The 25,080-nt window shown below is 35.0% G+C and overlaps 3 protein-coding genes across 4 annotated transcripts; 1 reads left to right on the top strand and 2 right to left on the bottom strand.

Moving 5' to 3' along the window:
* Window positions 1-7,570: 7,570 nt before the first annotated feature.
* On the top strand, window positions 7,571-11,424 carry LOC143543207 (uncharacterized). 2 transcript variants are annotated; one of them, XR_013137036.1, is made up of 8 exons: window positions 7,571-8,159; window positions 8,377-10,071; window positions 10,152-10,239; window positions 10,393-10,455; window positions 10,541-10,701; window positions 10,789-10,864; window positions 10,955-11,217; window positions 11,299-11,424. XR_013137036.1 is itself a non-coding variant. In XM_077035576.1 (7 exons), the coding sequence occupies exons 1-7, from the start codon at window positions 7,651-7,653 to the stop codon at window positions 11,036-11,038; spliced, it is 2,676 nt and encodes an 891-aa protein (XP_076891691.1). In that variant the 5' UTR covers window positions 7,571-7,650; the 3' UTR covers window positions 11,039-11,232. The 2 variants fall into 2 exon arrangements, 1 of the variants encoding a protein (XP_076891691.1); XM_077035576.1 differs by lacking the exon at window positions 11,299-11,424 and having other exon boundaries at window positions 10,955-11,232.
* Window positions 11,425-11,690: 266 nt separating this feature from the next.
* LOC143543208 (short-chain dehydrogenase TIC 32, chloroplastic-like) lies at window positions 11,691-13,612 on the bottom strand. Its single transcript, XM_077035577.1, has 7 exons — window positions 13,460-13,612; window positions 12,775-13,006; window positions 12,454-12,681; window positions 12,301-12,379; window positions 12,119-12,203; window positions 11,974-12,020; window positions 11,691-11,902 (listed from the first exon to the last, which is right to left on the bottom strand). The coding sequence occupies exons 1-7, from the start codon at window positions 13,563-13,565 to the stop codon at window positions 11,741-11,743; spliced, it is 939 nt and encodes a 312-aa protein (XP_076891692.1). The 5' UTR covers window positions 13,566-13,612; the 3' UTR covers window positions 11,691-11,740.
* Window positions 13,613-14,650: 1,038 nt separating this feature from the next.
* LOC143543209 (short-chain dehydrogenase TIC 32, chloroplastic-like) lies at window positions 14,651-17,622 on the bottom strand. The gene is made up of 7 exons (XM_077035578.1): window positions 17,315-17,622; window positions 16,001-16,232; window positions 15,810-15,889; window positions 15,589-15,742; window positions 15,188-15,348; window positions 15,024-15,070; window positions 14,651-14,919 (listed from the first exon to the last, which is right to left on the bottom strand). Exons 1-7 carry the CDS (start codon window positions 17,421-17,423, stop codon window positions 14,755-14,757), a joined length of 948 nt encoding a protein of 315 aa, XP_076891693.1. The 5' UTR covers window positions 17,424-17,622; the 3' UTR covers window positions 14,651-14,754.
* Window positions 17,623-25,080: the final 7,458 nt, after the last annotated feature.

The raw sequence follows: 25,080 nt of genomic DNA, 5'->3' as shown, positions 1-25,080 counted from the left end.
TAACGCGTTGCAACATGCATGCACGCTTTAATGTTTTTACGTTTGTTTTTTTGTATGGTTAACAGCCACCTCTGCAATACGTGTGTCCTAAGTATATATATATATACATATATCTTTTTTCCGTATTGTTACCTCTCTTTATCGCAAGACGCGGGGTTTTAATACCTATTATATACACATAGAATACTCTGTTATATTTTCCTGTCTAAACAAATATATAGAAAATTGATATTCAAATGCCCATAAAGACTAACTTGCACACAATTCAATTTTATACCATTTTTCCATCACATATTTGAACGGTCGCCACTTAGGAATAAACATCTTTTTCAAACGTCTTGATAATCATCAAATCTAGGCAGAACAAAGGATTTAATTACCCATTATCAAAACACATAAGAAAACAGGAGTATTAGTATTTTTCATAATGTCCATAGTCTGATTAAAAAGTGTAATGAGCATAAAAACCAAAACCCAACTTACGGGACTCACTTAACTCTTTAATTCTTCAACGAATCCAGAAGCTTGTCCATCTCCAAAATCGCCTTTAGAACTCTTCTTTGACGCCTGGAATGCGTGGTATCTCGTCTAGGGTTGTAAAAGTGGCTTAAATAGGTTTTCAACCAATTTTTATCGACAAAGGGGTCCTCGTGCTACGTGACGAATATGGGTTCCTCCCCTATGCTACGCGTGGGCAAAATGGTCGTGCGACCCATTGAAACGTGCCGTGTTACGTGGCATGTCACCATCACTATCCGCGCTACGCGGGGGACTTGTCCAACCAATATGTCTTGATTATTTTATTCTTTAACTCGTTTACGCTCTCTAGTCTTCATGTCGATCCCCATGTGAGCTGATTTTTCGTTATTAGGTTTGTTTTCCGCTCCTCTCATGCACGTGTGCCTATGAAACACAAAAGTATGTAATTATGTGCTAATTTAAATAAACAAACAATATTTTTAAACACGAAAACACATCAAAACGGGAATGAAAATGCATGTGTTTTACAACACATAACCAACTTATACAGTTCATCAACTAACTTCGAGTATGTTAGGTGGAATATTACAAACATGCCCTTTAGAATTACAATCAACACTTATGACCCCCTCTACTTATTATTAGTCTAGCAATACTCTTCACTCAACGCATTCTTGACCTCATGATTAAAAACCTGGGAATCCGAGATTATAATCATGATAGAATCCCAAGTAGCATTTGTGATTGACAAACCCTTCGAATCAACCAAAACTTCAACGACTGATTTATTACTTAGACGAGCTAGTTGCTTATTAATATAGCCCTTGGTTGCAAATGAAAACATAGTCGAGTGTGAAGGTTGGTTAATTTGTATATATTAAAGTTCGTTTATTTCTTAGTTTTAACCGTTTATTGTGGGAACTTCGATACTTCATACATGTGTATTGTATTTCAGGTCATAGACGTTAAAGTACTTAATTTGGACCTGCCGATGCACGTGATGAAGACTCGGGACGGCCAGCACGCAGAACAATAAGGAAAATGATTTCTGCTAGTGACATGGCCCATCGCGATACACGATGGGCAGGCTTGAAGATCCCATTGCGTATCGCGATGAGTATTAAATGATGTTGACTTTTTGGTCCATCGCGATACGCGATGGACCAGTGAAGATCCCATCTCGTATCGCAATGGGTAGCTCAAACGGGAATAGGGGTGTTCATCGGATCGGATAATGGATTATTCGGGTTATTCGGATTTGAAAAATTTTGGACCCTATCCGAAATCCGATCCGAATTAGGAATATTCCCATCCGATCCGAATTTATCCGAATTCAATTCGGATCGGATTCAGATAATATCCGAATAATCCGAAATTATCCGAATAATCCGAAATAAACCTAAAAAAGTTTCCTATTGTTCCTAACATTTAATAGTTTAGAATCACAATAAACATATAAACCCAAAAACACGAATTACTCTTAACACAAATTTAAAGTTTAAACTTCAAATAATATTCTAATAAATATACCAAACCAAAAAAATACCACTAAAAACATCTTTTTTTATTCGGATTAAACGGATATTCGAATAATCCGAATTTTTTAGAATTCCTATCCGAATCCGAATTAGTTATTCGGACATTCGGATTGATCCGATCCGAATATCCGAATAATAATTCGGATCGGTTTATTTGAGTTTCGGTTTCGGTTCGGATTTCGGTTTTATTCGGATTTCTTGAACACCCCTAGACGGGAGTTTCGGGGTTTTATATTATTCTCATCAAACACGACCCGATTATCGGATAACCACTTCCAGGCGATTTCCAGAGCTCAAGAGAGGCGATTCCATCATTCCGGATCATACCGAGACCTTGTTTATGCTCCATAACATCATTATTGACGATTCCATGATGTCTAGGCTTGACTAATCTCTCCGATTCGTTCCCGGGATGTAGAGTGTGTATTTATTTTAGTTTTGATTGTGACCAAGAACATTCTATTTGTAGTTGTCTTTGATTGATCTATGAGTATTGATATTTAGTATTGCTGTGCATTCAACCGGTTTAGATTTACGTTGATTAGAACGATTAGTTTGTTGGTTGCTATAGTAATTGCTCATAGGGTTGTTTGATTACGCTTGAACACAATGAAGCACACAATTGCCCTTAGTTGAGTCACACTGGCAGGGATCGTTTGATAACTAGTGTAGTGTGTTAGCGATTGTTGGTGCCTAAGGTTTAACTTGTTAATCAGTCTTTAGTCAGTCTATGATAATTAATCTGTTAGGTTGCATGAGAAACTGTTTATTTACATTCTTGAAACCCAGGGATGAGTCTTCTTTGTTAATTGCTTGAATTCATTAATTTGCTTAATCATTGTTATAACCAACTTATTTGTTTGTGTAATCAGCACTATAACTTACTACTTCATAATACTGAACTTGTTTACACGATTTGCATTGACCACATACTCCTTGTGTTCGACACCATACTTACCCTAGCTTGCTTAGGTGATTAGAAATTGATTATAAGTGTTTTTGACTAGATAGCGACAGTCTAGCATCAGTAGGTAGATGTGCAATAGGAACATGAGCATCATTAACTTCTTTATAAAGAACATCACAAGCAATTAAAACTAAACGATAAGCAACTTTACATATATTATTTTTTTCTCAGGCATGACAGAATACGAAAATAGAGAAAAAAGTTTGTTTGATTTATAACTCCCGAACTCAAGTCACCCATTGACTTAGGGGGTGTTTGGATAGCTTATTTTCACCAACTTATAACTTATAAACTTTTTGAAAAGTAATACTCCGCAATGTGTTTGAGATTGTTTATATTGTGAGAGAAAAGTTTTATAAGTTACACTTTTTAAATTATTAACTTAATGAAGTAAAATAAGGAATCCCAAACACCCCCTCATACAATTCATCAACTAACTTCAAATCCTTTAGTTGGAATATTACACATAAGACCACGACGAACCACAATGAAACAACCCCTTTACTTATTATTATTATTATTATTATTATTATTATTATTATTATTATTATTATTCTAACTTAAACGAGCAGGCTTGACTTAATCTGTAAACCAACGAGTTTAAGTTGAATATGTGTCAACCCAATCCTATTAATTAGGGTAAAATTATTCTATAAAGGGGGACACAAATGAGAAGGATGCGAAGTATTTTTAGCAAAACAAAAACCCTAAAAATAATGAAAAATTAATAAAAAAAATTCATAACTCAAAATGTAAGTAAAAAACAAAACAAGTAAAAACACAAAAATGTTTTCACCGTTTTACCTGTGTTTAAAAAAAAGACACAATGTTGAAGAAAAAGATCACTGTGTCTTTTTATTTATCATTGTGTTTTTTGTTTATTTTCGTCATTGATTGTGCCTTTTTTTCTTAATATCGTGTTATATTATTCAACATTGTGTTATATTTTGCGATATATTGTGCCCTTTTTTATTTATCATTGTTTTGAATTATGATTTTTTATTATTTTTTATCACAAATCTTTCCCACACTTCTCATTTTTGTGAGTTTTGTCTTCCTTTGCATTTCAACTTTCCCGTATAAATAAACACTAATTTTTTTTGAACGACCAACTAATCTTTCAAATGGGTTACTAGCTAAATTCACAACATCAGGATACACTCGTCTTTTTAATCCGAGAAAACCCCTCACCTAAGACCAACGACTGTAAACACTTACTCGAAAACACAACGTGGAATTTGAGATAAAACCCGTTTAGGTCACTTGCACTAACCCACCGTTTGATTAAGAACAAAAAATAATAAACATACCATCTCTCACAAAAAGGCCAAAACTCCTCTCACTTCGGTAACAAATGATTCTCTCGGGTGCCTGCAATTCACACACCGGTAAGCCTTCTTTAGACGCTTCAATGCATACATACTTATGAACACAAACCCACCATTTGATTGTTGAATCATTGACTGATTTAGGGTTCTTTTTATAATAAGCCCATTAAGTTTTCTTGAATCTTTCAGGTGAATTTCAGCAAAAAGATCACATTTTTAATACACCCTTTTGGTGTTTGCTTGTGGGTATGTCTGGATTCTTGAAAAGTTTGGATCTTGATCATCAAGATTCATCCATGTGGCCCGTGGCTGCTGTAATTTGCAGGTATGCACATACATTTGATTTTCATGCCATTGTTTATTATTAATATTATTATTATTATTATTATTATTATTATTATTATCATTTCCTATATGTAAGTGTATGTATTAGATGCATTTAAGAGGAACTCAAGTGTGATTATTAATTATTAAGCCCCCTTTTGGTTATTAACAATGTATAGTAGCAAATGTGTTAGATATGTTCTCTTTTTGCTTGATTTTATGATTAAGATGCAATTCAATCAATTAAGGTGTGTTTATTTAAACTAATGATTCGGGATAAAGACATTGTTTGTGAAATTAGCGTTGGTAGTAGACAATTATTAGATGGAAGTTGAAGATGTTAGGCTTCGGTCATAGTAAGTTTATTAATGCGTTTTTATAAATTAAAACGAGTAGAAAGATTTGAAGAAAGAAGATGTCGCTAATTTATCTCGTGCGCTTGCGAGGGGTCATTTTAAACAAGTCAACTGTTTTCTTCCTAGTCAATTCTGAAGCGAAAAAGTAACTTATTTGACAGTTAAAAATTAAATCTTTCAAAATTTTTGAAATAACACTATTCATACTGCATTTGTACACTTCACTAAATTTATGGGTGAACACTCACTTTTGATCATGATGATGTCTGGTATCAAAGAATGACAATAGGATAAGTATATATTATGGACATGTTTTAAGCAAGGCGTCAATCGTGTCGGGTTGAAATGTGCAAACCCCATGTTGTTATTCGTGTAAAAGATTTCAACCTTAACCTGTGCACACACAAATTCGGGTCGACCCGTTTCACCCATTTATCAAAATGATTGATTTTTTTTAACTTTAAAGTGGATATAATTTTGAGTTTGTAGTGCAAATGAGCAAAATGACTTTTTTAGGAATATCAAAAATCTTAAATTTGGATTCGAAATTGCAAGAGTTATTCAGATTAATGGAAAACGGAAAAAACAAAAATAGAAATATAGTTAAAATGTTTTTTTTAAATGCTTAAACGGGTTAACGGGTCAACCCAAACCTGGCCCGTTTTTAGAACAGTTTGTGTTAGTCAACCATATATATATATGTGTGTGTGTGTGTGTGTGTATTTGTGTCGGGTTCGGGTCGTGTCAACAGTTGCTGACCCTAAGCAATATCCAACTAATAACCAAGACAAGGATGGGGTTTTTAAAGGATAATTTCTTACATTCCCTCAAAACTTTGTATAATATCATATTTACCCAAAAAAACTCATAGTATCAAATGTACCCATTTTTAAATTTATGCTTGTCATACCCTTTTCTTATAGCACATATTAAAATATGAGTGTTTAAAGTGTAAAGAGAAAGAGAAGGGTATAATGGTCATCTTATAAATTGTATTAATGATAAGTTTAAATATGAAATATTAAGTGTTTTGAATAGGTTGATAATTGATATTAGTTTTTTTGGTTGGGTAATATGATATTATGCTTTTTTTAGGAGCATATATGAAATCGCCCCGTCAGTTATTTTGGACACCCTAGACTAACTAATAAGTATAGTAGCATTTGTGTTTTAAATGGGATAAAGCTATGATATTACTTACATCTTTAACCCATCTAGGGGTTTTGGCTAGATCTTAACAAGTTTGACTTTACGAGACTAAGTGTATTGATCTAATTTATATAATTATATTATTTGATATATATTAATATATAGCCGTCATCCTGCTTTCGGAAAGAACGAAAGATTTTTCTTTTTCTATATAATAGCTCAAGAAAGTTTTTTTTTTATTTGCTTGTCTATCTACTCATCAAACAACATGAATATCTTGAATCCACATAGGACACGATTTTTTTCGAAGGTTCTATTTTTTATAAAATCTTTTTCGAATTTTGTATTTTCTTTGGTACCGGTAGGGTACTACTACTATTATTATTATTATTACTTTTTTGTTTTTTTTTGTTCTGGTTCTCTTAGCTACACTTTATACTGCGTTATCTAGTTTACGCATTTTATAAAAAATAAACTGGATTCAGGGCTCTCACTGGGAGCAGCCTTTTTTGTTTTTTTTGTTCTGGTTCTCTTAGCTACACTTTATACTGCGTTATCTAGTTTACGCATTTTATAAAAAATAAAATGGATTCAGGGGTCTCACTGGGAGCAGCCTCTCTCAGACCTAACTATATGTGGGATATTACTAGGTACATTTGTTTGTTTCTCGAATTGAGTGACTAAATTTAATATTGAATATGAAACTCTATTTAATACGTTTCATCTTTTCACATTTTGTTTGCTAAAACTAAAGAATATGTTTTCCCCATGGAAATCATGCGTTGCTTATAATAAAATCAATGAGAAAAATGCTATCTATAGGAAAATAGGAAAAAGGGAAGAAATCATATATGTGGCAACGTTTAGGACAGGTTTTCCACATGCAATAGTAATCTTTATTCATCATCACCATCCTAAGTTTGTATCTTTTTTAGTTAAAAAGTGAAATGAGAAACAGATGATGAAATATGGGCTTGTCTTTTGGCTTACAAAGCTACGGCATGGCTCGAGTCCAAAGGCTATATTTTATATTCTATAGGCTTGTATGAGCTTGATCCATGGTTCATATGACTTTTGAAAGTTTGAAACTTTCCCTTTTTACCCTTCGTTTTTTCTATTTTGAAGGAACACGACTCTTTCCACGTGAATAGTTTTGTACATTTATACTATATACTAAATTAAAGTCCCAAATTCACCAGAGAATGCATGAAAAAATGTTTGACTTTTTGCATTAGATGCATAGTTTGTTGAGTGATGAAGCAAATTGAATCGTCATTTTGAACTCTATGCATAATTGATAGTTATCTCTTCTCAAATTAGTATACGATTCTTTAATGCAGAAATCTGTCCACCGCTTATTCAAGTAATTGCTATTTATTTCATGATTACGGAAGCAGAGGCAGATATAGAGTCCTATTTAACCATGGTAATGGTTGGAAAGATTTTCAAAGAACTTTAAGCTTCAAATCAAGTAAAAACTATAAAATCTTCATCAAAATCCAACAATTATGTCTCCATGGTGGCATAACTCTTCCAAAAAAGCAAAGAAGATGGGGAAAAATAAAGCAAATTTAGGTGGTATTTTCGGTTTAATTCGACAAAAGCTAAAAAATTTGTCTGAATCTAAGAAAAAATCATCTCAAAGGAGTAGCGAAATCACTTCTGAAGTGGAATTTACTTTTCAGGTTTCTTCGTCAATACTAGCGGCACAATCACAAAATGTTGATGAAAGACCTAACTCCTATCCGTTGCTGCTTCCTGCAAACGCATCGGATACGGGTCGGGTTGCGCCAAGAAGCGTTGGACATAGCGAAGAAGGCTCGTCTGAATTTGTTTTTCCCGTTCTTAATACTAATCATGCCCGAAATGGGCATGATCGCAATAGTGTCGAAGGAAATTTAGTAACGGATTCAGCTTTTAGTGATGGTGGTGGTGAGTGTGATGATCCATCTGGTTTCCGGCATACAAGCAGCCCTCAAGAATGCAATTATCAAACTTCGACAAGTAGTCCCTCAAGGTTAGTTTCATAACTGTTCTCTAGTCATTTACAGATTTATTCTTATTATGTAAAGGTAGGATCTTGAATCTTGATCATCAATTTCTTGAATATTTATTGATATTACATTTCCCCTTTTTTCTTCTGTAAATGTTTTCTTTAATTGGAATATTGGCTATATTTTATTTACATTTATTTTTTGTAAATAAACATATTTTCTTTTCTTTTTTATTTTTAGCCTTGTTATTACAACACAAAAGAAAAGGGAGAAACCGAAGCAGCTGATGAATTTACAGATACCTCAATCTGGTGGTTTTTGTAGTGCACCTGATAATTCCAAGTCCAGTCCATCTAAAAGTCCAACGAGGGTAGTTGGGCCTGAACCAGCCCAGAATGATTTTTGGGCCATGAGGCCTTCTGCTGACCCAGGTTTTCATGGGCCTGGCCCAAGTTCTAGTCCAGGGTTAGGCCACACAAGTCAGTTGCTTCCGCAAAACAGAAGATGTACCCCTGAACATGTCTCAACCGCACCTAGCCTTAGGATGACTAGCCCAAGAATACAGAGTGGGCCCCCATCTGCTGACCCTGGCTTTCTTGGTCCGGGCCCAAGTTCTAGTCCTGGGTCGGGCTACAACTCGAGTCAAGACTGTAGACGTACCCCTGATCGTCACTCGCCAACACCTAGTCTTAGGATGACTAGCCCTGGTTCTAGCTCAAGAAAACAGAGTGGGCCCCCATTTGCTGACCCTGGGTTTCTTGGTCCGGGCCCAAGTTCTAGTTCTGGGTCGGGCTACAACTCGAGTGAAAACTGTAGACGTACCCCTGAGTGTGGCTCACCAACACCTAGTCTTAGCATGACTAGCCCTGGTCCTAGCCCAAGAAAACAGAGTGGGCCCCCATCTGCTGACCCTGGCTTTCTTGGTCCGGGCCCAAGTTCTAGTCCTGGGTCCAGCTACAGCTTGAGTCAAGACTGTAGACGTACCCATGAACGTGGCTCACCAACACCTAGTCCTAGGATGACTAGCCATGGTCCTAGCCCAAGAATTCAAATCGGGCCCCCATCTGTTGACCCAGGCTTTCTTGGTCCTGGCCCAAGTTCTAGTTCTGGGTCGGGCTACAACTCGAGTCAAAACTGTAGACGTACCCCTGAGCGTGGCTCACCAACACCTAGTCCTAGCATGACTAGCCCTGGTCCTAGACCAAGAAAACAGAGTGGGCCCCCATCTGCTGACCCTGGCTTTCTTGGTCCGGGCCCAAGTTCTAGTTCTGGGTCAGGCTACAGCTCGAGTCAAGATTGTAGACGTACCCATGAACGTGGCTCACCAACACCTAGTCCTAGGATGACTAGCCATGGTCCTAGCCCAAGAATTCAAAGCGGGCCCTCATCTGTTGACCCAGGCTTTCTTGTGCTAGGGCCAAGTTCTAGTTCTGGGTCAGGGTACAACGCGAGTCAAGACTGTAGACGTACCCCCGAACGCAGCTCACCGACACCTAGTCCTAGGATGACCAGCCTAGGAATTCAAAGTGGGCCCCAATCTGCTGACCCGGGCTTTCTTGTGCCAGGCCCAAGTTCTAGTTCTGGATCAGGATACAACGCAAGTCAATTGATTTCGCCAAACAGTAGATGTTCCCCTGAACGTGGCTCACAAACACCTAGTCCTGGTCCTAGCCCAAGAAGAAACATTAGGCCCGCATCTGCAAACTGGCCTGATGATGTGATTAATGGAAAATGGCAGGCCCACCCACTACCCCTTCCTCCAGGAGCCATATCCAACACGGGACCTAGTTCACCCGTGGATTCACCCAGAACCACGCCAACGGTTCCAAGAAGTCCGGGTCGAGCTGACCTTGTGGTTCGCCCTGGTTCACGCTGGAAAAAGGGTAAGCTGCTTGGTAGAGGCGCATATGGTGATGTTTATGCTGGATTTGACAGGTTGGTTTATGACTGTTTTTAATCACTATTTGACTTGTCTGATTCTTGAATGTTTGACTTGCTTGACTTGTGAACTTTAGTGAAACGGGGGAAATGTGTGCAATGAAGGAGGTCACTTTATCCGCCGATAAAGATCTGTTGAACGAAAGTGTCCAACAGTTGAGGCGAGTAAGTTTTATTATTATTATTATTATTATTATTATTATTATTATTATTTATTTATTTATTTATTTATTTATTTATTTATTTTTGTAAAAATTCAATCTTTTACCTTTTAGATGGTAGAAACTGATAGTCTACATATTTTCTTGTAATCTGAAGGACATTGCACGTGTAAGTCGTTTGCAACATCCAAATATTGCACGATACTATGGATTTGAGACGGTAAGAAAATATTCACAAATTTCCTGTTATTTTTATATATTAACATATTTTTTAAAGGTTTTAAAGATTGGTATAAACTTGCCAGGTGGATGACAAACTTTTTATATACTTGGAGCATGTGGGGGGTGGTTCGATCTATAAAATCCTTCAGGAGCATGGCACGTTTGATGAATGTATAATCAGAAATTACACTCGCCAAATTCTGCATGGACTCGTATATTTGCATTCTAAAAACATGGTCCATAAGTATGTTTATTTTGATCACATGTTATGCTTATTACAATGCTCATAATATATGCTAAAATTCTAAATCACATGTGTAACATTTTTTAGGAACATTAAGGGATCAAATATACTTGTTGACGCCACGGGACTTATAAAATTAGCCGATTTTGGTATGGCTAGACATGTAAGTCATATATATATGCATTATTTTCTTAATACAATATTAAATATTGCCACGTGTCTTTTAGTCTGCTGACTGGATTGCATCTTGCAGATTTCAGAGCCGTCACGTGCATTACCGTTCAAGGGAAGTTCTTGCTGGACGGCACCCGAGGTTCGTTCACCTGCCAAATTTTAAGTACTTATTTTTTTTTATAATCAAAATATACCGCGATTATAAACGCTAAATTAAATTAACTGTTACAGCTTATGAGCAATGCTGCAAGAGGTTGCAGCTTTCTCGTGGACATATGGAGCCTCGGGTGCACTATTCACGAAATGGCCACAACGAAGCCGCCTTGGAGTGATTACACCGAGGTTAGTGAATAAAAAAATTTACAAAACTGAAAAAATTTTATATTCTATTATTTTCTTGATTTGTTTGTTTGTATGTCAAAGGCGGTTGCTTTATTTAAGATTACGAACACCAATGAAATCAACCCACCCGATAAACTTTCCGATGAGGGTAAAGATTTCGTGGTGCGATGCATGCAGCGGGACCCGTTACTCCGCCCTAGTGCCGCCCAGCTTCTCGGCCACCCGTTTGTTGTGTAATATGTAGTGCATGGTTAGGGTAAAGGTGTTCATTCCTTGTTCAAACTAGAATAAGGAATGAAAACAATTATGTAACCATGTAATCAGTTATGTATATATGTTTTGATGGTATGCTATGGTTCACAGCTTAACATGTGAACAAGGACCGGGCTCAACTGGCCTGGTACGATAGTATTAGACGACATTTTTCAAGTCTTATTTACAATTTTACAAAAAGGAAAGAATACTCGGATTACAAAACTACATAAACAAATATTACATTATTATTTCACTATGTTCAGTCTGGTTATAGAGCGACCATGGTGAGGCTAAAATCCCACAGTTTCTTAGCCAATTCAGAATCTTTAGCAACCGAACTCGGTTTTGCTTTGTTACTGTCCGAAAAATTCTCACCGCTGACTCCTTTGACTTGCGGGTGTAACGCCACATAACATGTAGTTGCAGCTCCCTGAAACTCGAAAGTGTCGATTTCATGAAAAGTTTGGGTCAGAAACACAAAGTAAGTGGTGTAACACAAACCTGTGAGATAGTTTTCAGGAAGTATTTACCAACACAATTTACTACACCTGATTCAAGAACAAAACAAGATTAAAAGAAAAGACCGATTTGTTACAAAGACGTATTAAGAACAGTAGATTTTAAGTTAAAAAGATTCCATTTTTACCCTCGAAAAAGCTGTGATGGCGTAAAAGATTGGTTGCAATGGCACCAGGATGCAGTGAGTTTGCTGTCAACTCAACCTTTTCTTCCTGGTTATTAAAGAAACAAAATCATTAACAAGAATAAACCATGCGGTCCATGCCCTTAACTAGTTCCTTTTATATATTACAAGATTCCAAAAATCACCTTAAAGCGTCTTGTTAGCTCATTCGCATGCAGTATGTTGGCTAACTTTGACTGTCCATACGCGTATAAGGGGCTGTAACTGAACCGCAAAAAAAAAAAAAAAAGTTTTTAAACTTTGCATACAAATATGTGAAATGTACTTAGGTTGCATACCTTGATTCGTCATTTATTTTATCAAAGTAAATTCCTTTGCTTAAACGATGACCCATAGATGACACGTTTACTATTCTTCCTTCTTTTTTGTGCTCGAGTGAAGTATTCTTCATGGTCTCGAGTAAAAGATTTGTCAAAAGAAAATGACCTAAATGATTTGTTGCAAACTGTAATTCAACCTTGTCTTTCGAAAGCGTGAAAGGCGGACCCATGACCCCTGCATTGTTACTTTCGACAGTAAAAAAAAAAACAATCTTGTAACTTTCAACATATATTTATATAGATTAGTAAACATAAAGATAATGAAAAAGTATTGCTTACATGAGAATGTTTAAAGGAAGACCCGAGGAGCAATAATCGGCTGCAAAAGTCCTCACCGATGCAAGAGAGCTAAGATCCAATTCCATTACATCAACTTTAGCATTAGGTATTTCTGCAACTATATTCGCTTTAACATTTTCACCGGTTTTTGTATTTCTTACTGCCATGACCACATGAACGCCTCGCAAAGCAAGGACTCGTGTTGTTTCCAAACCGATACCACTTGAAGCTCCTAAAATTGCACATATAAATGTCATATATTTTGTAAACATATTAAAACTAAGTGAACTAACATTGACTTTTGGAGGTCAAAGCTTTGATGGTTGACTTCAATATAGCTATGGATTCCAACACTTTATGAAATCAAGAAAAGTGACCCAAATCAAGATTGTAAAAAAAGATGCAAACTTTTGACTTTTGGGGTCAATTTTCAAGTTTTAACCTTCAAATTTACAAGATTTAAAGAGTTTTCGGTGACTTTTGGGGTCAAGTTTCTAACTTCTTAGTTTGTCCTAAAAAGTTAAAAGTCAACAAATCAAACCCTACACAAATTCATGGGAAATATTAAAACCAAGATCAAATCACACACTTTTATAATCACAAATCCTTGAAATCCCAAAACATATATCAAAAGTCAAACAGTTATAAGTAAAAAGTCAAAGTCAACGAAGATGCATGATTTTACCGGTAACAATGGCAGTGAGACCAGTTCCATCAATTCCTTGAGTAACATCTTCTGCAGTTGAATAAGCTCCAAATCCTGATTCTCCTTTCCATCCAAAAATCCACATTTTTTTAGCTTTTTGATTATGCAAGTGGCTTCTTGTGGTTCATAGTTATTTATGATATTTATGATAACTGTTGACCTTTGACTGTTAGAATTTATTAAACACTCATGTGTTTCTATATATAAAAAAATATATGATATTTATGATAACTTTTTTTTGTAAGTTTTTTAGTTATTTTTATAAACATTAAAAAAATATTAAAATTGTTCTAGTAATTTTGTAATATTGTTTCATGCAATGTGAAAAACAATAATTTTAAGTGTGTATTGCACATTTGAAAAATTTATAATAATTTTGGCCGGCGTATTATCCCAAAGAGTGTTTCTGATGGCGTATTACACCCAAAGATATGACATGACACGTTTTTAAATTATCCCCATGGCCGGCGCACTATGCACTTGGACGCTTGGTGCCCAAAAATATTCGCGTGTCGTTTTCTTAGTTGTCCATTCTAACAACTCAATGCTTATTTAAATAGATTTGAATTATTATTTTTAGAATGACAACTTTCTTATGTGTTAATGAATCGGGAAAAATGGACCGGTAAGAAAATATTGATCAAAGCTTATTTAAAAAAAATACATAAGATTAAATTCCGAGCTTCATGTCAAGCTTGATTAGGCTTGAAAGCTTAAACGGGCATATAACCGAATAAATATAATCATATTTACACATGTAATGTTATATCATACGATTTGACAAGAGCGCTTACATAAACATGTTTCAAGTTCTACATGTTTCGAGTTCAAATCTTGTAACCTATTAGAAAGACATTTTTTATATCAACGAGTCGTTAAATTATTTCTAAATATAAAAAAAAATCTTTTTTATCAAATTTCCCAACTTAAAAATAATAATATACATTTGCCCTAACCCGGTTTGATCACCAAACCGGGTCACCGCTTCAACCACCAGACTGACCCAAATCGGCCAGCCCATTGAAAAACGATCCATACGCACCGAACTGGCGAACTGAACCAGCCCATGAAAATTGAGATTGTATCAAAATCATACTTATGACATATATATTTAACCAAACTCATTACACATGTACTTGCACCAAGCCTGCACCTTAACTACCATAAGTAATATAATTATAATGTAATACTCAAAGTTCTTAATGCCAATAAAGAAAGATGAAAATCACCACATACAAGTATTCATAACAACAGTTATTATTTTGTTTCACTGATCACTTGGATTCGGTCAACTTCACGCTGAAATCCCACAGTTTCTTTGCTAATTCAGGGTCTCGTGCAAGCCCACTCGCTTTACTCAAGTTACTATCAGCAAAATACTGCCCGCTAATGCCCTTAAGTTGTGGGTGCAATGCTACATAGCATTGTGTTGCAGCTCCCTATATAACCATCATTATTATTAGTCACATATTATCCTTAACCAAACAAGAATATACAAACATAAAAACATAAAAAAATAAAAAAATTTCAAAAATCATCGAACCTGTGGGACATTCTTTAAGAAACTCTGAACCGCACTAACAAATACAGCTGCACCAATTACAGAAGTAAAAGATCATAAGCATATAAAATTTAAAGATGACAACTTTATGCATAAAATTTTTAATCTTATAAAATGCATGAAAATGAAAGATGATTGAGACATACAGAAGAACCCGCCGTGACGTGCTAGATTCGTTTTAATAACTCCAGGGTGCAGTGAATTCGCGGTTATGTTCACTCCCTCCTCCTGCAGACGGCTAGTGAGCTCAAATGCGTGCAATGCATTAGCGAGCTTTGATTGTCCATAAGCATACAATGGCTTGTAGCTGAAAATCAAATCACATGTAAAAACATCAACACTTAAAATAGTGTAATCTCAGCGCATTTATCTAAACGAGTCAAACGGGTTGACGGGTTATAATTGTTAGTCAAATAGTAAACGTGTTAAATGGGTCAAACCCAAACACTGACATGTTTATTAAACAGGCTAGCCATGACAACATTGTATAATAGACACATTTTAAAAAATAAATAAATATTTCATCGAATAAATCTAATATTTTTACCTCTTTTCGTCATTGAGTTTATCGAACATAATTCCTCCTTTGTATGTCACACGATGAACCTCGGAGGAAACAATAACTATCCTTCCTTCTTTCCCACTTTCTTTCGCAGTCTTTTTCATCGTATCCAATAATAAGTTTGTCAAAAGAAAGTTACCTAGAAAAAGAAACGATTTTTAGCGTTTCGTAACATGTTTGACACAAACAAAAAATATAAAACATACCAACATGGTTGGTTGCAAACTGCAACTCCATGTTGTCTTTGCTGAGAGTAAAAGGTGGAGTCATAATCCCTGCATTTAGACTTTTGAGACCAAACATGAAACATATTAGTTGTCTTGTGTCTTGTAACATATGAGTGTTCTAAGCCTTTAAGGTATATAAAATAAATAATAAATGTGATTAGTTGTCTTACACCAAGATGTTTAATGGAAGTCCTTTGGAACAATATTGTGATGCAAATTTTCTAACAGATTCCTGTGAGCTGATATCTAATTCCATCACTTCAAGTTTTGCATTTGGGATTTTTTCTGCAATGGATTCTTTTATTTTGTAACCCGCCTCGAGATTCCTGACCGGCATAACGACTTGGACACCTCGTAAGGCCAGCACGCGCGCAGTTTCTAAACCGATACCGCTTGTAGCTCCTGAAAGTTGCATAGTCCATGTGAAATATGCATATGGTTCAGAACTTTTTTTTTAAGTTTTGATTTGAAATTTAATAAATACCTGAGTTATATCTAGCAAACTTAGTGTAAAAAAAAATACAATGTATATTTGAATTTATATTAACTATTATATAGAAACTAACATATATAATAATGAATTTAAGACAAGAAAACATTTTTTGACTTAAACGGGAGAAAAGCTGTTATATTATTCATTCATAACAGAACACAATGCGCGAGTGAAGCAGGGCTGTCATTTTTACCCAAAACCGAACAACCTGAATTTTAGATGTGTCGCTTATTAATAGACACCTTTTTTCCCAAAAAAAACCCTAAAAAAACACCGGAACATTTATTGTCTTTTTTTAATAGACACGTTTTGATTGATTTGTTTTTGGTATTTGAAATATTAAGTTTTGAGACTTTTGAACATTATCATATCATAGCATATAATGTATACATGTGTGGACCCTCGGGTGGGCAAAAGTGAAATTGCACTAATTTTGACGTTATTTTACTAATCTCGTGAAAATAACGTTAAAAGTGGCGGAAGGTTAATCAGGCATCATATGGTGGCGTTAATAGCCGAAAGACAAGGGTACATGCACCAATCAGCCAGTGTCCCGATCATTGAGTGTTATGTGCCTTTATGTCCAAGGCTTGATGCAAAACTACTATCGAGTGGGGGTCTCACCGGAAGCAGTCTCTCTATCCCTCATACCCTACCATAATTTTGCTATTGGTGGGATATACCGAGTACGATGATGATAAGTATATAACGATATTTTTTAGTAGCATGAAAAAAAAATTGATGATATTGTGAAAAAGTTATAATTTTTTTTCATATTACATCTAAATCTGAAAACCGAACAACCTCAACTGAACTAACCCGAACGGGACCAACCCAAACTTTAAATGAGTGGGTTATCATGTCACTCTTTTTCAGTAAAAAAAGACGAATTACCCGAAACCCGAAAAAAAAAAGAAAAAAGAAAAAAACGAAGAACACCCCTATGATGAAACGGTATCATCAACAGGAAACATAGAAGTAAGATACCTACCAGTAACAATAGCGGTAAGACCGGTTCCATCAACTCCTTTAGTAACGTCTTCAGCTGTAGAAGAAGCAGCAAATCCTGATTTGCCTGTGAAGATTGAAATCCAAGTCATGTTTTTAAAGTTATTTCTTGTGGATTATTTGTAAGAAAACACTTATGATTAATTTGCTTTGTAAAAAAATATGTTTTTGTTTGTGCTACAACTTGGAACACACTACAAGAATATATATATAAGGTTGTTGCACAGTTTCAACAAAATAGAATATAATAATAATAATTTAATGATTCATATTTCACACATCATAGGAATCATATGTCTGTAGAATATCTAGAAGAATGAACTGTATTGTTCAGACCTTCAACTTTTAATATTTTAATTTTTGATCCTCCAAATTTTGTGCTTTAACTATATGTTGAATTAACATTAAATCAAACACATATAATGAGTTGGAACACAATTGTATGTCAATGTTTACAACTTAACAGAGTTAAGTGTTTTTTACGGAGATCTAATATTCTAATGAAAACAATTAGTGTAAAAGGTGGGATCGTGGCAGCTATTTTCCAATGTTGGATTATTAAAATCCAATTTGCCTTTAAAAAATATATAAATAAAAGTTTTTGGGCCCCGGAAATTAAGTGTCATGCGGTTGTCGGGATTACTCATGCCCAATCCGACCTTGATATTATGCAGTTCGATACAACATGATATGTGTACAACACCATCCACTCCGATATAATACAACACGACAAGATATAATACGATATGATATGATATGTCATGATATGATACTATGATAAAGTAAGATAAAATAGCATAAAATATAACACAATAAGATATAATATGATACGATAATAATCAACAAAATCTAAATTTAAGTTTTGAAAATAGCATGATTAGCCTTAACGGGAGAAGAGATTCAAGAGATTTAGGATTACGCAACACAACTAATTATTGTTTTAAAAAAGAGTATTATATTATTGTTAAGGGACTAAATATGTAAATTAATTTATATGGCACACGTCATTGATGAGTCAGCGGGCATATGAATACGAAAAGTAAAACTTGCCCATGATAGAAAGTCAACTTTACATATGAACCACGACTCCGGTCAAAGTATTTGTTAGATTTATATTTTACTTATTGTGAACCACCGACACTTTTTGTGTATGACATACTTTTTATTTGTCAAATCAATTATATAATCTTGTCCCCCTACATAGTGATTATAAACAGTGTTTTGATATTATAAATACTATGTATCTTGATCGATTTAATGTATCCAGTAAAAATTCTCATATTCTCATATTTCCTTGTTTCTTGTTAACTCCAAGTTCATATGTTATTCTAATAAGCTTGTTATATTTAGGGCTAATATCATAACACGTTATCAGCACGAGCCGCTTATATCCTAACCAAGAAAGGTAATAGACACAAAGGTATCTACATAAGCATCATAAACACTTCTTTAATTATGTACATTAGATATATATCTATGTATATACATATACTAACTAATATACTAAGTAATAGCAATAATGTGTATAAACATTGTTATTAAAATTTGATAACTATTCTAACTTTTATTTATATATGCACACTAATATCTCATTTAGAAGTTAGATTTATTTACACTAACAATTCTATTCTTATTATTGTGCATACTAATTATATATTTTATAAAATAAACTGTATTTAATATCTTATTTATTATTTTACTTTAAAATAATTAATATACACACACACATACAAACGGTAATGTTACCGTTATAAAACGGTAATATAACCGTTGTAAAAAGGTTATAAATTTTCACTATGAATAACCAATCATTAACCCCATTTCATTTACAACAAACATTCTTCTTATTAAATTTATCCAAGATAAAGTTCTCAAAATGATTCACCCGGTTTTACTGTTGGTCACTATAATGCTTATACTACTTCTCATTCTAATTTTTAATCTCTCATCTGAAGATTTCGGCATTTTCTTTTTCTTTTATATGTTTATAGCTCTACCAATGTATTGTACCTCATTGTTGATTGATATATATGGATTCTAATACTTATCTTATTATTTGCTCTATTATGTTTAGCAACAAAATGTCAAATATAGCAAAACTCGAATTCCCTGCACTCAACATTTCTGGAGAAAATTATATGTCTTGGACAGCAAATGTCAAAAGACATTTAAAATCTATGGATGTGTTAGACACAATCCAAGAATACAATGATTGCTCTGACCAGGATAAAGCAAGAGCTGATGTTTTCATCCATAAACATATTGATGAATTATTACAGCTTGAGTATTTTAATTATGATAACCCATATATGATATGGGAAGATTTGAAAAGCAGATTCGGTCATCTAAGGGAAGTTTTACTTCCTACTTCTAGAGATGAATGGAACAGTCTTAGGTTCCAAGATTTTAAGAGGGTAAATGATTACACCTCTGCTTTATACCGAATTTGTTCAAAGCTAGAATTTTGTGGGTATCCCGTAACAGAGGAAGAAAAGTTAGAGAAAACTTTCTCCACGTTTCATGCATCAAATATAAACTTGCAAACACATTATCGTTTGCAGAATTTTAGGAGATACTCTGATCTAAATGCATTACTCCTTGTAGCAGAGAAAAATAATGAATTATTGATGAAAAATCATCAATCTCGTCCCACGGGTTCATTAGCAATACCAGAAGCACATGTTGCTCACAAAAGTTCTCATAAAAATTCTGATCATAAATGGGAACAAAGTCGAGGACGAGGCCGTGGACGTGGACGTGGTCATTTTGACAAAAGGCATTTTAATGATCGTAAGCATCCATTCAAATGGAACAATAACTCTTACGGTCGTGGTCGTGACCGTGGTCGTGGTCGTAACCAGAGAGCCAATAATTATCATGTCCCACACAATACCAATTCCAACCACCAAAATAAATGGAATGAAGTTGGTAGGTCCGAAAACAATGGCACTTCATGTTTTAGATGTGGAAGTACAAACCACTGGGCAAAGGCTTGTCGCACAGCTCCACATCTTTGTGAACTGTACCAAGCCTCTCTAAAAGGAAAAGAGAAAGAAGTGAACCATGTTGATAACTTTAATAATATCAATGCTGAGCGTTGAAGACTTTGGGGTGGAACTTTGAAACAAAGTTGCTTAACTACTATAATTAGATGCAATTATTAAGTGTGTTCTCATTATCTTTAATTATGTAGTTCCTCTTTCATGTACTACTTGTGTTTCAATTAAATAAAGTTCTTATTAAAACATCATATGTCTTCGTTATGCACTTATTTTTTTTCTTAATATTTTTCAAGATTTAAAATGAAAATCACCGGAGCACAAGATCAAACAAATGAAGAAGATATATGTATAGCGGATAGTGGAGCCACGCATACTATACTTAGATCTAAAAAAATATTTTTATTAACTGAAACCAACAAAAGGGATCATCAATACAATATCAGGTCCTACAAACTTGATAGAAGGAGTGGGAAAAGCTAATTTAGCATTACCAAATGGTACAAAGCTCAAAATAGAAAATGCTTTATTTTCCCCAAAATCAACAAGAAATTTGTTGAGTTTCAGAAACATATATCATAATGGATATGATACTCAGTCAAGGACTGTTAGTAATGAAAAATATTTGCATATCATAAGCAAATATCAAATATTGGAAAAATTGCCAATGCTCCATTATGGTTTGCATTATACATATATAAATGTGCCTCAAGCACATATGGCAGTCAAAGAAAATTGTTGCGATTCTGGTATCATAAACTTATGGCATGACAGATTAGGCCATCCAGGATCCACAATGATGAAAATGATCATTGAAAATACACATGGGCATCCACTGAAAGGTCAAAAGATCCACAAAATAGATAAAATGCCTCAATGTACATCTTGTTCTCTTGGAAAATTAATTACAAGGCCTTCGCCATTAAAAGTCGATAAAGAAACACCAATGTTTCTTGAAAAAATTCAAGGTGACATATGTGGACCAATTCATCCACCATGTGGACCATTTAGATACTTCATGGTCTAAATAGACGCATCCAGCAGATGGTCTAATATCTCTTTATTATCGACTCGTAATGTTGCTTTTGCAAAATTTCTTGCTCAAATTATCAAATTACGTGCACATTTTCCGGATTATACCATTAAAAGAGTAAGGCTTGATAATGCGGGAGAATTTACATCACATGCTTTTGATGATTATTGCATGTCTGTGGGGATTGTTGTAGAACACCCCGTTGCTCATGTACACACACAAAATGGCTTAGCCGAGTCATTGATCAAACGCCTACAGCTAATAGCTAGACCATTAATAATGAGGACAAAACTCCCTGTTTCTATTTGGGGTCATGCAATTATGCATGCTGGATCATTAATTCGCGTGAGACCAAGTGCAAATCATAAATACTCTCCCACACAACTTGTTTATGAAAATGAGCCAAATATCTCTCATCTTAGAATTTTTGGTTGTGCTGTGTATGTTCCTATTGCACCACCACAACGCACAAAAATGGGTCCCCAAAGAAGGTTGGGAATATATGTTGGATATGAAACATCTTCCATCATAAAATACCTTGAACCTTTAACAGGTGATGTATTTACAGCACGTTTTGCTGATTGTCATTTTAACGAGACAATGTTCCCGACATTAAGGGGAGAAATGAAAAAGCAAGAAAGAGATATATCATGGTGTGTGCCATCATTGTTACACCTAGACCCAAGATCAAAACAAAGTGAGACAGGGGTTCAAAAAATAATACATCTACAAGAAATTGCAAATCAGTTACCTGATGCATTTACTGATATAAACAGGGTCACTAAATCTCATATACCAGCTGCTAATGCTCCAGCTCGAGTTGAGATTCCAAGCAAGCAAAACCATAATAATGCACCTCATGAATCTCAAAAACGTTTAAAACGTGGAAGGCCAATCGGTTCAAAGGATAAAAATCCTCGAAAAAGAAAGGGTTCTGAGAAGGATACTGACCCTAAGGAAGGAATGATTGACAAAACCTTCCCTCAGGAAAGAATAAATGATATAACATTTCCTCGGGAAGAAATAAATGATTCCAATAAAGAATTGTCAATAAACTATGGTAAATCACATATAATGTGGGATCGAGATGAAATGGAAAATATTGATGATATATTTTCTTATTCTGTGGCAAGCGATATCATGGAAGAAAATGATGACCCTGAACCAAAATCTGTAGATGATTGTAAAAATCGACAAGATTGGAACAAATGGAAAGATGCTATGCAAGCTGAATTAAACTCACTAAACAATCGAAAGGTTTTTGGACCTATTGTCATTACACCAAAGTCAATGAAACCTGTAGGATATAAATGGGTTTTTGTGAGAAAACGAAATGAGAAAAATGAAGTTACAAGATATAAAGCAAGACTTGTAGCTCAAGGTTTTTCTCAGAGGCCAGGAATTGACTATGAAGAAACGTATTCTCCTGTCATGGATGTTATTACGTTTAGATATTTAATCAGCTTAGCAGTCTCTAAAAATTTAGAGATGCGCCTTATGGATGTTGTCACAGCTTACTTGTATGGATCACTAGATAGTGACATCTATATGAAAATTCCCGAAGGATTTAAACTCCCCGATGCAATAAGCTCAAAGCCTAAGGAAATGTATTCCATCAAATTACAAAGATCCTTGTATGGACTGAAACAATCTGGAAGGATGTGGTACAATCGTTTGAGTGATTATTTGATAAGCAAAGGATACACAAATAATCTTATTTGTCCATGTGTCTTCATCAAGAAGACAACATCAGGATATGTGATCATAGCTGTGTATGTTGACGATCTAAATTTAATTGGGACACAAAAAGAAATTAATGAAGCAATTGCTCTTTTAAAGAAAGAATTCGAAATGAAAGACCTTGGAAAAACCAAATATTGTCTTGGTTTACAAATTGAGCATATGCATAATGGGATACTTGTGCATCAGTCAACTTATACTGAGAAACTCTTAAAACGTTTCAATATGGACAAAGCAAATCCTTTAAGCACACCGATGGTTGTTAGATCACTCAATGTTGACAATGATCCATTTCGTCCTTGCGAAGATAATGAAGAGATTCTTGGTCCCGAAGTACCATACCTCAGTGCAATTGGAGCACTTATGTATCTTACTAACTGTACAAGACCTGACATTTCTTTTGCAGTTAATTTATTGGCAAGATTCAGTTCATCCCCTACTAAAAGACATTGGAATGGCATTAAACATATTTTTCGGTATTTAAAAGGAACTGTTGATTTAGGTTTATTTTATCCTAACGATTCAAAAGAAGGGTTAGTTGGTTATGCAGATGCAGGTTATTTATCTGATCCCCATAAAGCAAAATCTCAAACTGGATACGTATTTAAGAATGGAGGAACTGCGATTTCATGGCGTTCTCAGAAACAAACACTCATTGCAACATCTTCAAATCATGCTGAAGTCATTGCATTGCATGAAGCTTCAAGAGAATGTGTATGGTTAAGATCTATGTCACGACACATATTGATTTCTTGTGGACTAGAGAAAGATCGAATTCCAACTCCTATCTATGAAGATAATGCAGCTTGTGTCTCGCAAATGAAGGAAGGATATATCAAAAGTGACAGAACAAAGCATATACCACCAAGATACTTTGAGTATACTCGAGACCTTATTAAAGACAATCAGGTTGAAATGAGATATGTCCAGTCCAGCAACAACTCAACTGATCTTTTCACAAAATCACTTCCCACAGCAACATTCAGGAAACATGTTCATGATATTGGCATGCGCCATGTACGAACAATGTAACGACCTGCAATTGGGTTTTCCTTTAGCAAGGTTTTTAATGAGGCGGTACTTCAAGACCCCAAAGTTTTTTGAAAAGGTGTCATCCAAGGGGGAGTGTTGTGAACCACCGACACTTTTTGTGTATGACACACTTTTCATTTGTCAAACCAATGATATAATCTTGTCCCCCTAAATAGTGATTATAAACAGTGTTTTGATATTATAAATACTATGTATCTTGATCGATTTAATGTATCCAGTAAAAATTCTCATATTCTCATATTTCATTGTTTCTTGTTAACTCCAAGTTCATATATTATTCTAATAAGCTTGCTATATTTAGGGCTAATATCATAACATTACTAGTGTTTTCATCGTTGTTTTGATAACCGGATCGGACGTCGAACCGGAGAGGCTACCGGATCAGCGGTTCAACTGGTCGGACCGACCGAACAATTTCGGGAAAGGAAAAAAAAAATTTAGGAAAAAAAAACTATTTTTTTCATAGAAAACCGGTTCAACCGGTCGATTTTCCGGTCGGACCGACCGGTTCACTGGAGCCGAGCGAACTACACATAACCGGACCGGTCGGTGGACCGAATCCCGGTCGATCCGGTCCGGTCTCAACAACATTGGTTTCATGACTGGATCGGATCCACTCTTTTTTTCAGCAGTAATGTAAATTTACTCGTTTTCGTCCGAAAAGTTGTATATGTCGTGTAAATTTACTTGTTTTCGATCGGAAATTTGAGCTCGGCCCCCTTCGTTATGATTTTGACTCTTTCCGACGAACGCGTCCAAGCTTCACCACTGTCTAGATTGAGTTTGGAATGTTGTTGCTTGAGTTAGAAACACGTTTTGTTGATGCTAAGATGTGGCCTAATGATAGTTAACTAAACTTTGATGGAATATGTGGTCATGGTTGCTGATTTGGCTGAAGATAGGGTAGTTGGGATACATGAAATC

Source organism: Bidens hawaiensis, unplaced genomic scaffold (assembly GCF_021521415.1).
Source record: "Bidens hawaiensis isolate Kalapana, Puna unplaced genomic scaffold, B.hawaiensis_p1.1 tig00013078_1, whole genome shotgun sequence".
Taxonomy (NCBI): Eukaryota; Viridiplantae; Streptophyta; class Magnoliopsida; order Asterales; family Asteraceae; genus Bidens; species Bidens hawaiensis.
Note: the sequence above shows the minus strand (reverse complement) of the source record. Positions and strands in the feature narration are given on the sequence as shown.

Bases quoted from the DNA above. Each gene is read 5' to 3' on its own strand.
- LOC143543209 (XM_077035578.1), bottom strand. From the start codon at position 17,423: ATGACTTGGATTTCAATCTTCACAGGCAAATCAGGATTTGCTGCTTCT. The intron at 16,233-17,314 runs GTAGGTATCTTA...TGCAACTTTCAG, and splicing joins TCTTACCGCTATTGTTACTG to GAGCTACAAGCGGTATCGGT. The intron at 14,920-15,023 runs GTTCGATGATTT...ATGGTTATATAG, and splicing joins TCTTAAAGAATGTCCCACAG to GGAGCTGCAACACAATGCTA.
- LOC143543207 (XM_077035576.1), top strand. From the start codon at position 7,651: ATGTCTCCATGGTGGCATAACTCTTCCAAAAAAGCAAAGAAGATGGGG. The intron at 10,072-10,151 runs GTTGGTTTATGA...TGTGAACTTTAG, and splicing joins GTTTATGCTGGATTTGACAG to TGAAACGGGGGAAATGTGTG. The intron at 10,865-10,954 runs GTAAGTCATATA...TGCATCTTGCAG, and splicing joins ATTTTGGTATGGCTAGACAT to ATTTCAGAGCCGTCACGTGC.
- LOC143543208 (XM_077035577.1), bottom strand. From the start codon at position 13,565: ATGTGGATTTTTGGATGGAAAGGAGAATCAGGATTTGGAGCTTATTCA. The intron at 12,380-12,453 runs GTATGCAACCTA...TTTGCGGTTCAG, and splicing joins AAAATAAATGACGAATCAAG to TTACAGCCCCTTATACGCGT. The intron at 11,903-11,973 runs GTTTGTGTTACA...TTCGAGTTTCAG, and splicing joins TCCTGAAAACTATCTCACAG to GGAGCTGCAACTACATGTTA.